At 44.3% G+C, this 12,031-nt stretch overlaps 1 protein-coding gene across 3 annotated transcripts in view; it reads right to left on the reverse strand.

Moving 5' to 3' along the window:
• The window catches only part of LOC143790973 (malate synthase-like), a 50,883-nt gene that overhangs the window by 14,092 nt on the left and 24,760 nt on the right, over nt 1–12,031 (reverse strand). For all 3 annotated transcript variants that reach the window (XM_077279194.1, XM_077279195.1, XM_077279196.1), the window contains one exon: nt 6,309–6,465. In XM_077279194.1, the coding sequence (XP_077135309.1) occupies nt 6,309–6,465 (157 nt within the window). The remainder of the gene's footprint in view (nt 1–6,308; nt 6,466–12,031) is intronic.

The following is a 12,031-nucleotide window of genomic DNA, read 5'->3' on the forward strand; positions in this document are numbered from 1 at the left end:
TTACTTCCGATAATAGGATTTTACAGAGTCCACGACAGCACCCACTATGAGAGAGGGGATCCGCCCACCATCAGGACAGGAACCTACAGGTTAAAAAGGGGCGGTCCCCCTCGCCTCTCCAGTTTGTGTTCCAGAGTACAAGGGATACCGCCAAACCGGTAAAAACCGGTTTTCCTATCGCCATGACAGCACCCACTACGAGAGACTTTTAGAGACTATTTAACTGGGAGGGACTACAGCACTAAGTACTGAACGCCCAAAGTTTAGGCTGGAATTGGCTGATAGATCAAGGCGACAGTGTTTAAAAAAGGTGGAAGGAGATGACCACGTTGCTGCCTTACATATCATATCAATCGGAACATCCGCCTTCTCTGCCCAGGATGAGGCCATAGCTCGAGTGGAATGGGCCTTGATGCCTTTTGGTGGTGTTTCCCCTTTGGCGGAATAGGCAAGACATATCGCATCTCTGATCCATTTGTGACACTCGAACCTTTCTTTTGACTCTGGAAAGAAACAAACAGAGCCCTACTCTGCCTCCAGCTTTGTGTTCTATTTAAATACTCTAATACTGCCCTTTTAACATCTAGAGTATGCCATTTCTGCTCTTCTGCTGTGACTGGATTATCGTAAAAGGATGGTAAATATATTTCCTGACTCCTATGAAATCTAGAAGCTACCTTTAGTAAGTATGCTGGATCTGGTTTCAAAACAATTTTATCCTGAAAGACCATTAGATAGGGAGGATCTATTGATAACGCTTGGATATCACTAACTCGTCTAGCAGAAGTTAAGGCTAGCAGAAGAGCTGTCTTTAGGGTTAAAATCTTAGTTGAGGCAGAATCTAATGGTTCGAAAGGGGATTGTGTTAACGCATCTAACGCTAAGTTTAGTTCCCATGGCGGTAATCTAGCAATATAAACTGGTTTACTACGCTCAGTAGCCTTAATAAACCTAGAGATCCATCTATTTCCCGCCACATTGCTATTATATAGGGCTCCTAAAGCTGACACTTGAACCCTAAGAGTATTAACTGCCAAACCCAATTCTTGGCCTTTCTGCAAGAATTCCAGTATAGCCGGAATTGGAACATGGTCTGACAGAGGCTGCTGATGAAATGCAAGAAATTTTTTCCAGACCTTAGAGTAAATTTTTGTCGTAACCTCCTTTCGGCTATTTAACAAGGTAGATATTAAGGCTTCTGAAAACCTCTCCATTTTAATAACTGCCTCTCAAGTTCGACGCCATCAAATGAAGACTCTCCATATTGGGATGATAAAATGGACCTTGAGAAAGAAGCCCCGGACTAACTGGTAACAGCCAAGGATCGGTTACTGACATCGCTCTTAGTAGAGAAAACCATGGCCTCCTGGGCCAGAAGGGGGCAATTAGAATTACTCTCGCCTTCTCCTCCCTGATCTTCCTGAGAACTAGAGGAATCAAGCACATTGGGGGAAACGCATATGCTAGTGGAAAATCCCAACGGATCTGAAGGGAGTCTACTATGCATGGTCTGTCTGCTACCTGAAGCGATGCAAACTCCCTGAGTTGTCTGTTTTCTCTTGTAGCAAACAGATCTATGACTGGTAACCCCCAGAGTCTGACTATTTGTCTGAATATTTGACGGTCCAGAGACCATTCCCCCTGACGTAGGGAATGTCAGCTGAGATAGTCTGCTTCCACATTGAGTTCCCCTTTTATGTGAACTGCTGAAAGTGAATTTCGGATTGCAGTATCCGAGTGTGGGATTGAGCCCATTGAACGGCCGGTATGCATGACGTCAATGACCCCAACAGGGACATTGCGTCTCTTAATGTTGACATGACTGATTCTCCGAATTTAGAAGAATACCGAGGAAAACTTGACACGTTGAAGGTTCTAGTTTTGACTTCTTTAGGTTGATTAACCAACCAAGGTCCTGCAGAGATGATATCATACAGTTTAAGCGGGCCTTACATTGGACCATCGAATTTCCAATAATCAGGAAATCGTCCAAGTAGGGTACAACAAGGGTATCCTTTCTTCTAACATGAGCCATTACTTCCGCAATTATTTTAGCAAATACCCTCGGGGCCATGGACAGGCCAAAAGGCATTGCTGTAAATTGAAAATGCCTGACCTGATCGTTTAGCCGCACCGCCATCCTGAGGAACTGCTGGTGATCCCTGTAAATGGGAAGATGATAGTATGCATCTTTTAGATCCAACACAGACATGTAACACTTGGGAAATAGAAGTTTAGCCGTTGACTTAATGGACTCCATTTTAAAGGCATGATATTGTAGGAATTTATTTAATTTCCGTAAATTTATGATGGTCCTAAAGGACCCATCAGGCTTCGAAATCGAAAACAACGGGGAGTAAAACCCCTCTTTTTCCTAATCTTTTGGAATTTTTACAATAACTTGCTTCTTTCTCAACTGCTTAATTTCCATTTCTAATGCCTGCTGTTGGTCCGAAGAGTCAAGAGTAGTCAAAACATAATGATTGGGGGGCATCTTCTCAAACTCTAGTTTCAACCCTGATGCAACTATACCTAAGATCCAACTACTAGATGTTATTTTGGCCCACTGGTTAAAGAAATATCTTAATCTACCCCCTACTGAGAGATCAGTCCTATCTATAGTTGTGTCTGTGTCTTGATGATGATGAAGAGCCCCCGAAGTATGCACCTCTTTTCTTTGGCTCCGTTGGTTCCCAGTCCCGGTCTGAATGAGGTCTTCTGAAAGGCATTCGTCTTCTGGAGGCATTTCTGAAAGTAGGATTGAATACCTTAGGAAATCCTTTTTTCCTATCCTCTGCCTTCACAAGGATATCATCCAGCACAGGGCCAAATAAGTACTCACCCCTACATGGAATAGTACACACTTTTGCTCTAGCCTGAGCATCACCTTTCCAGGTCTTTAGCCAAAGCACACGTCGGGCAGCATTCGATAGACCTGCTGATCTGGCTGCTAACTTCAAAGAGTCTACCGATGCATCCGCCAGGTAAGCTACCCCCTCACGAATCTGAGATAGAGAGTCTAACAGTATGTCTCTAGGAACCTTTGCTTTAAGCTGGTCCTCCAGCTGACTTACCCAGACCATAATAGATCTGGCAGTACAGGTACTGGGAATCGCAGGCTTAAATGCTCCAGATGACGACTCCCACACCATCTTTAGGAACATATCTGCTTTCCTGTCCGAAGGGTCTTTAAGGAGGCCTACATCCTCCAGTGGTAGAGTGGCTGACTTTGATGTAGAAGCTACCGCTGCGTCTACTTTAGGGACTTTAACCCACTGAGATAAAAGCTCATCATCAAAGAGGTATCTCCTCTTTGGGGATGATGGTAAAAACCCCTTATCTTGTTTATCCCATTCACGCCTAACCAGGTCTTTAACTGTGTCTACCACGGGAAAGGATTTGCGACTTTTCTGACATAATCCTGCAAACATGATATCTTGGGTGGACCTTGGTTCTTTATTATCTGTGACCCCCATGGTCGGGCGAACTGCTTTTACTAACGTATCCATATTCTCTACGGAAAAGCATGGTCTTCCTTCCTCATCCGAGGAGGATGGTGATGAAGAGTGAACATTCACCCTCCTGTAGAGATTGGCTAGACTCAGACAATAAGTCCATACTAGGTTTCTCATGCCGCCTGCTTTTAAGGGTACATTTGATTTCTTCCCTGATAACCACTCTTAAATCCGATGTATGGAGCGGAGCTTCTTCCTCTAGATTACGGCACATACATGCCTGACACAGCTTTTTGATATAGCTGTCTGGCAAGGGTACTGTGCATAATGCACACTGCTTGTGTTTAGTTTTTGTTGTTTTTTTAGCCTAAAACAAAGCACAAGAAAAAACGGAACACATCAGCTACCAGGTGTAGATTATACACTCACCCAAGGCTGATCAAAGGAGTACCGGTTCCGGAGGAGGTGAATTGCCACGTGACGCTGGGGTGTTTGAACTCCGCCGCCCCTGTTCCAGAGTGCTGCTGCTCCTTGAATGGCTGTTACCACTCTTCCTGTGCTGCTCGGGCACCTCTGCCTGAAGGTGCTCTGCGTCCCCCACAGAGGACATCTCGCTGCACACCGCTCACCTGCTGCGCTCTGTCTTAAAGAAAACTTCCACGCGCCTCCTCCCGGCCTCCCCTGGAAGTACGGTAACTACCGTATTTTTCGGACTATAAGACACACCGGACCATAAGGCGCACCCCAAATTTGGGGTGAAAATTGCAGAAAAAAAGATTTTTTTATAAGATGGGGGTCCGTCTTATTGTCTGAATTTACAGTATCTTACCTGAGGGCTGGCGGTGGCAGAGCAGGGTCACAGGAGGCATGGTGTCGGCAGAGGTGGGGTGATGCGGTACGGCGTGCACCTGAGCAGGGTCCCTTCCTGCTTAGGTGGGCGACGCCACGGCCTGGTGTCCATGGGAGGGTTGCAGCAGTGGTTACCGGCAGAGGTGCTGGGATGAGGAGGTGCTGGGATGAGGAGGTCCTGGGATGAGGAGGTCCTGGGATGAGGAGGTGCTGGGATGAGGAGGCGCAGTGAGAGGTATGGCGTCAGAGGGGTCCCTTTCCCCGGTGAGGTGATGCAGCAGCCCAGTAAGCAGCAGAGCCGGGTGAATACTGTTGTTAGCGGTGGTGGCGGCCATCTTCCCGAGGCCGCGGGTGCGCGCAGATGAAGCGCTCTGCTTCCCGGGGCTTCAGGAAAATGGCCGCGGGATGCCGCGCGTGCGCAGATGGAGATCGCGGCGGCCATTTTCCTGAAGCCACGAACTTCAGGAAAATGGCCACCGCGATCCCCATCAGCGCACGCGCGGCATCCCGCGGCCATTTTCCTGAAGCCCCGGGAAGCAGAGCGCTCCATCTGCGCACGCGCGGCCTCCGGAAGATGGCCGCCACCACCGCTAACAACAGGATTCACCCGGCTCTGCTGCTTACCGGGCTGCTGCATCACCTCACCGGGGAAAGGGACCCCGCTCACTGCGCCTCCTCATCCCCGCACGTCTGCCGCCGCACCTCTGCCACCGTACCTCTGCCGCCACGGTAAGCCTGCATTGCGACTATTAGACACCCCCCCCATTTTCGGGGGGAAAAAGTGCGTCTTGTATCCCGAAAAATACGGTACTTCTGGGTCACGAGTGCTTATCTTCTCCAGATGAACGCTCTGAATAGCGCCGCACTCACGTGACCCAGGGCGGCATTCCCCGGCCCCTGGGATCGCAACATCCATATGGCCAGACAAGGGGGGGTCTGTGAGCAGTACACCCCCGACGCTGCTTCCAGTGCCCCCGTCTCTGCCGTTCCCGCAGAGACTGTGCAGAGGCTGGATAGACCCGGGTAAGCTTCTTCAACCTGCAGGGTCCCGTGCCAGACAGGAACCCAAACTGCAGAGGCGAGGGGGACCGCCTCTTTTTAACCTGTAGGTTCCTGTCCTGATGGTGGGCGGATCCCCTCTCTCGTAGTGGGTGCTGTCATGGCGATAGGAAAAGATAGCTGTAGTCCGAGGTTTCTTGTGTTTATGGACAGCTTAACAGAAGCTACAAATAAAAAAATTAAAAAGAAAGTGAAATTTATTGACTCGTTTTGTATAACTGGCAGGAAATGAAGGGGAGCTTGGTTATATAAAAACTTACATTTTATGTATAGAGTCCCTGCTGTTTTCTTATAAAACTAAAGGTAAAATAAACGTATACTTTACTGTGTATACATTAGATTTTGCAATTAACCTTATTTAAAGAGGACCTCTCCCTAGATTAAAAAAATGGTCAGGTTTTGCTCTTATTTTATTCCCTCTGTCCCCATCAGTATATTGATTATTTTTTATCCGCCATAAGGTTCACCATTGCGCCGCTTGGAATGCACTTCCAGCAACACCGTACATGTACGGCGCATGTCGTGATGGGGTTATCCAGTGAGTAACGTCGACATGGAAAAGACCATAAACATTAGAACTAACAAAAACGGCCCATATTTCTTGAACTGTATACTCGAGTGAGCCGTGGCAGTAAAATAACACCAAAAACTGCCCACTTTTTACCTGGTGTGACAGGTTGTCTTTAAGTTGAAACCATCAAAAAGATTTGGTGTATCATAGACCTTATTACAGCACTGCTTTAGTTTGATGCAATGCAGTTGTGAAATATTACACTTGCCGTGGTGTAACTTTATCTTGCACGTTTCAGCTTTTCTTATGTTAACATAAAAGGGAAAATAAAATGACGCAAAAGAGAACATACATAGCCATGAAGCTGTGCCTGTGCCTCCCAATCACACGAATAAGAAAGGTTATTTGCACACACATATTTATTCTAAATTTACCAAACTTATTGACAAAGGAGGCTGAGTAATCCCAAATGCCACAGTTCAAACCAGCAGAATGGTCCCTCAGCTCATACAGGATTTCTTCCATCTCAAATGATGCCAGCACACTTTCAATCAGCACGGTGGCTTTAATGCTTCCAAGTGGTAGATGCAACTACGTGGTTAATAAGGAAACATAGTGTCAGAGGAAGCTTACATAGCAGCCATATTACTTGTGTTTCAATAATGCAATTAAAGAGCTTCCATCAGCTCTCCAGACATGTGAATTTTAGTAAATATACGTATTCTATATGAAATAATTATTCTAGAGCATATTTTCTTATAACAACCCCTCTTCCTTTACCCTTAATAATAAAAATTTCTTTTTTTTTAAGTTTAAGTTTTTTAAGCAGATAGTATGGTGAAATGGTAAAAATTAATTCAAAACTTCAACATCTCGCATTAAAAAAAATAAAGTCCTCATATGGCTATGTCATCAAAAAAATAAAAAGTTATGGCTCTTGAAACAAGTAAAAGAGAAAGAGCCAAAGTGCAAAAAAAACATCTATTGTCTCATCAGAAAGAGGTCACTTTTGTAATTAGCTTTATAACCCTACACTTCTCCATATCTAATCCCTAAATGTGTTTGTTTTGTTTTTTTAAAGGTACCTTCACACTAAACAACTTTACAACGATAACGATCCGTGACGTTGCAGCGTCCTGGATAGCGATCTCGTTGTGTTTGACACGCAGCAGCGATCAGGATCCTGCTGTGATATCGCTGGTCGGAGCTAGAAGTCCAGAACTTTATTTGGTCGTCAGGTCAGCGTGTATCGTCGTGTTTGACAGCAAAAGCAACGATGTCAGCGATGTTAAACATGGAGCTAACGACCTGTGAGAACGATAAGTGCGTCACCGCTACGTCACAGGATCGCTCCTGCATCGTTGTGGAGCTGCTGTGTTTGACATCTCTACAGCGACCTAAACAGCGACGCTGCAGCGATCGGCTCATTGTCTATATCGCTGCAGCGTCGCTGAGTGTGACGGTACCTTAACTGTACTCCCTGTGCCATTTCAGTTGAGAAGAGTCTCAAACAAGACGTCACAGGAGGCTGGGGCTGCACTCACTCCCTCCAGCGTCCATCGCAACTCCTGGAACAAGACGTCATCCGGGGCAGCGCTGCAGTCACTTACTACAGTTTATTAACAATAAGGCCGGCACCACCAAATAGGTGGAAGGAGATCAACATAATGTATATAAGAAAGATATGCAAAAATGGGGATCTTTAAAAAAATGTTTTTGTTTTTGTTTTTATTAACACATGATATACAGTATATACACAGGCAAACAAATGAATTAAAAAAGCGCACATGATGATAACCAATCAACCCTTAATAAAGTTATGGTATACACAGGCTAACAACACACAAACAGGGTATAAAGCTATGAAACCCAAACAATGGGCCTTATAAATAGAAAAGCTCACAAGGTCAATTTGAGACAATGTAACAATCTGAAATATCAAGATAAAGAAATTAACACAGCTCCACAGGCTAACCCAAGAAAATGTTCAAAAATATCCATATATAAAGTGCATAACTTATATGAATAAAGTGCAAGTGTGATCATATTACAGCAATCAATTAGAATATTGTACACCTGGGTTCCAAATATGAAAAAATAGACCCTATAGTCAGAGATGAGTAAACCTAAATAGACCTAATCCATAAAGAGGGAAAAGGACAAAATATCATACATAAAAGAATGATAAATCCTATAAACAAAGATAAGCTAATATGTGGACTTGATAATCATATAGTGTGAGCCCATACAAAAGCTGAGATGGGAAGCAGGTTTACCTAAACTTTCTTCTATTATCATAGGCATGCTTGTAGAACATAATCTATCCTTGCTGAAAAACTGAGGGAGGACATTAAGAGTAGGGTAGTTAAGTTAGCCTCATTTGATGTACACAATATTGTTACGCCCTTCAAACAATGTCTTAAAACCCGCTATAGACCATTTTGAGAAAGATGTAATTCAGGGTAAAAGAAACAAATTCTATCGTGATAAAATGGACTTTGATAATGAAGAGCATTTAAGCGGATACACCATGGTAATAAGAGAGTACCAGGCCCCAATTATGGAAAGCCGGATCTAACTCCTTCACCCTGTGAACTATATCCAGTGATTTTTTTATCATCTGGAACAAGCGACCAGGAAGGCGGAATAGGACAGGTAGATGAAAACTACGCCAAAAAAAGGAACAGAAGTTTCAGGGATTTGACTCCGACGCACAAAATGAACACAAGACGGAACAAGAAGTACTGAACTCCAACACTGGCATTAGCCCCGGTGACATCACCGCTGTGCTCTGCTTTATGGCCGGCGCTGACATAGTCAGTGCAGGAAGCTCTGAGCAGCAGCGTGTAACCCTGTGGACGCCGGGGGACGTGACAGACATCAGAAGGTGAGTATGTAGTGGGGTTTTTTTTTAACTTTTACAATGGTGACCAGGGTAAATATCGGGTTACTAAGTGCGGCCCTGCGCTTAGTAACCCGATATTTACCCTGGTTACAAGTGAACACATCGCTGGATCGGCGTCACACACGCTGATCCAGCGATGGACAGCGGGTGATCAGCGACGAAATAAAGTTCTGGACTTCTAGCTCTGACCAGCGATATCACAGCGGGATCCAGATCGCTGCTGCGTGTCAAACACGAGATCGCTATCCAGGACGCTGCAACGTCACGGATCGTCGTCGTTCTCGCTGCAAAGTCACTTAGTGTGAAGGTACCTTAAACGACAACTATCTGATACCTGTGTTACCAGATTCTTCCATCCGATCCCACTTTTTTTTTAACCCCTTAAGGACCAGGGGTATTTCGCTTTTGTGTTTCCATTTTTTGTTCCTCTTCTTTCCAACAGCCATACCTTTTTTATTTTTCCGTCAATATGGCCATGTGAGGGCTTGTTTTTTGCGGGATGAGTTGTACTTTTGAATGGCGCCATTGATTTTACCCCATAGTGTACTGGAAAACTGGAAAAAAATTCCAAGTGTGATGAAATTGCAAAAAAAAAGTGCAATTCCACAATTGTTTTTGTTATTGTTGTTTTTTTGTTTTTTTTTACCATGTTCACTAAATGCTAAAACTGACCTTCCATTATGATTCTCCAGGTCATTACGAGTTCATGACACCAAACATGTCTAGGTTATTTTTTATTTAAGTGGTGAAAAAAAATTCCAAAGTTTGTAAAAAAAAAGTCACCATTTTCCGAGTGTCTCCATTTCTCATGATCTCGGGTTGGGTGAGGGCTTATTTTTTGTGCGACAAGCTGATGTTTTTATTGATACCATTTTGGTGCGTATGCGATCATTTGATCGCCTGTTATTGCATTTTAATGCAATGTTACGGCGACCAAAAAAAAAATGTAATTCTGAAGTTTTGATTGGTTCATAGCTATCCGGCTATGACAACCACAGGGGTCTCCTGCAGATCCCGGGTTCATATGTGGGAAATTCTTCTAGGAGTTCCTCAAGGATCGGTCCTAGGCCCCCTCCTCTTCTCTTTGTATACCGCCCCTATTGGACAAACAATCAGTAGATTTGGTTTCCAGTACCATCTCTATGCTGACAACACCCAATTATACACCTCTTCTCCTGATATCACGCCAACCTTTTTAGAAAACACCAGTGATAGTCTTACCGCTGTCTCTAACATCATGTCCTCCATCTATCTGAAACTGAACCTGTCAAAAACTGAACTCCTCGTGTTTTCTCCCTCTACTAACCTACTTTTGCCTGACATTGCCATCTCTGTGTGCGGTTCCACCATTACTCCAAAGCAACATGCCCGCTTCCTTGGGGTCATACTTGATTCCGAGCTTTCATTCACCCCCCACATCCGATCACTGGCTCGCTCTTCTTATCTGCATCTCAAAAACATTTCTAGAATTCGCCCTTTTCTTACTTTCGACTCTGCAAAAACTCTTACTGTTTCACTTATTCATTCTCGTCTGGACTATTGTAACTCTCTACTAATCGGCCTCCCTCTAACCAAACTCTCCCCGCTCCAATCTGTCCTGAATGCTGTTGCCAGGATCATATTCCTCACCATATCGTTACACCGATGCCTCTACCTTGTGCCAGTCATTACACTGGCTACCCATCCACTCCAGAATCCAGTACAAAACTACTACCCTCATCCACAAAGCTCTCCATGGCTCAGCACCACCCTACATCTCCTCTCTGGTCTCAGTCTACCACCCTACCCATGCCCTCCGCTCCGCTAATGACCTCAGGTTAGCATCCTCAATAATCAGAACCTCCCATTCCCGTCTCCAAGACCTAACACGTGCTGCGCCGATTCTTTGGAATGCACTACCCAGGTTAATACGATTAATCCCCAATCCCCACAGTTTTAAGCGTGCCCTAAAAACTCATTTGTTCAGATTGGCCTACCGCCTCAACGCATTAACTTAACTATCCCTGTGTGGCCCATTCAAAAACAAAAAAAACTTAAACCATAATCAGGTTCCTCGCATCATGTTCTCATACACTTTATACAGTTAATAGCCCTCTGTGTCTGTACTGCTACATACTTAGGCAGTTAACTGGTTCATGCAGCTTTACATGAACACCCGAGCCTTACACTATGGCTGGTCTGAATAACTAAAGCAATTGTTACCATCCACCTCTCGTGTCTCCCTTTTTCCTATAGTTTGTAAGCTTGCGAGCAGGGCCCTCATTCCTCTTGGTATCTATTTTGAACTGTGATTTCTGTTATGCTGTAATGTCTATTGTCTGTACAAGTCCCCTCTATAATTTGTAAAGCACTGCGGAATATGTTGGCGCTATATAAATAAAATTATTATTATTGTTTTGTTACATCCATGATGTCCTGCTTTTCTAGACTGGTATATTGGATGAATGTGAATTGTTTAGCAGTCAACTGAACGATAACCCTTGGAACATCAGGCTCACTTCCCAACTTTCTTCTTCTACAGTGGACTTTTTGGATTTGAAGATTTCTCATTTTGGCACATGTGTAACTACCTCTTTATTTCGTAAGGCTACAGTTACTAACAACTTGTTTCACTATACGAGTTTTCATCCTGCACATCTGAGGAATGGTATAACTGCGGTTGAGGAGAAATTTCAGTTCTACCACGGACTTTAAGGCTCAAGCACAAATTCTTATGGAGAGATTTTTGGCCAAGGGCTAGCCTCATAAGGTTGTATCACAGGTGTACCAACATTCATATCACAGTGACAAAACAGAAGATCCTTGAACCTCGTACACGACAGGCATTGCAGACTATAAATTTGACATCCCCATTCAACAATCAATGGAGTGATATTTATCACATCCTCAAAAAGAGCTGGGGTATTCTGAGCAAACCCAAGCTGTCTCCGTTCATCTCCACCACCCCCATGATGGTGGCTAGGAGATCCAGGAATCTAAAATACCAACTTTCCTACAGCCACTTTAGACATTCTACCAGAAGATTGAATACAGGTAACGGGCTTCTTGGATCATTTACCTGTGGTGGTTGAATAATATGTCCATTTATGACTGCAGCAAGGAACATCACTCTCCCTAACTACCCTGAACCGATTTGTTCTTGATTCATTTGTTCTTGCTCAAAGGTTTATGTGGGTCAGACGACACTGGAACTACGGCAACGCATAAAGCAACATCTGTCAAATATAACTACGGCGAGGAAGGACAAAGATA

Source organism: Ranitomeya variabilis, chromosome 1, assembly GCF_051348905.1.
Source record: "Ranitomeya variabilis isolate aRanVar5 chromosome 1, aRanVar5.hap1, whole genome shotgun sequence".
NCBI classification, from domain to species: Eukaryota; Metazoa; Chordata; class Amphibia; order Anura; family Dendrobatidae; genus Ranitomeya; species Ranitomeya variabilis.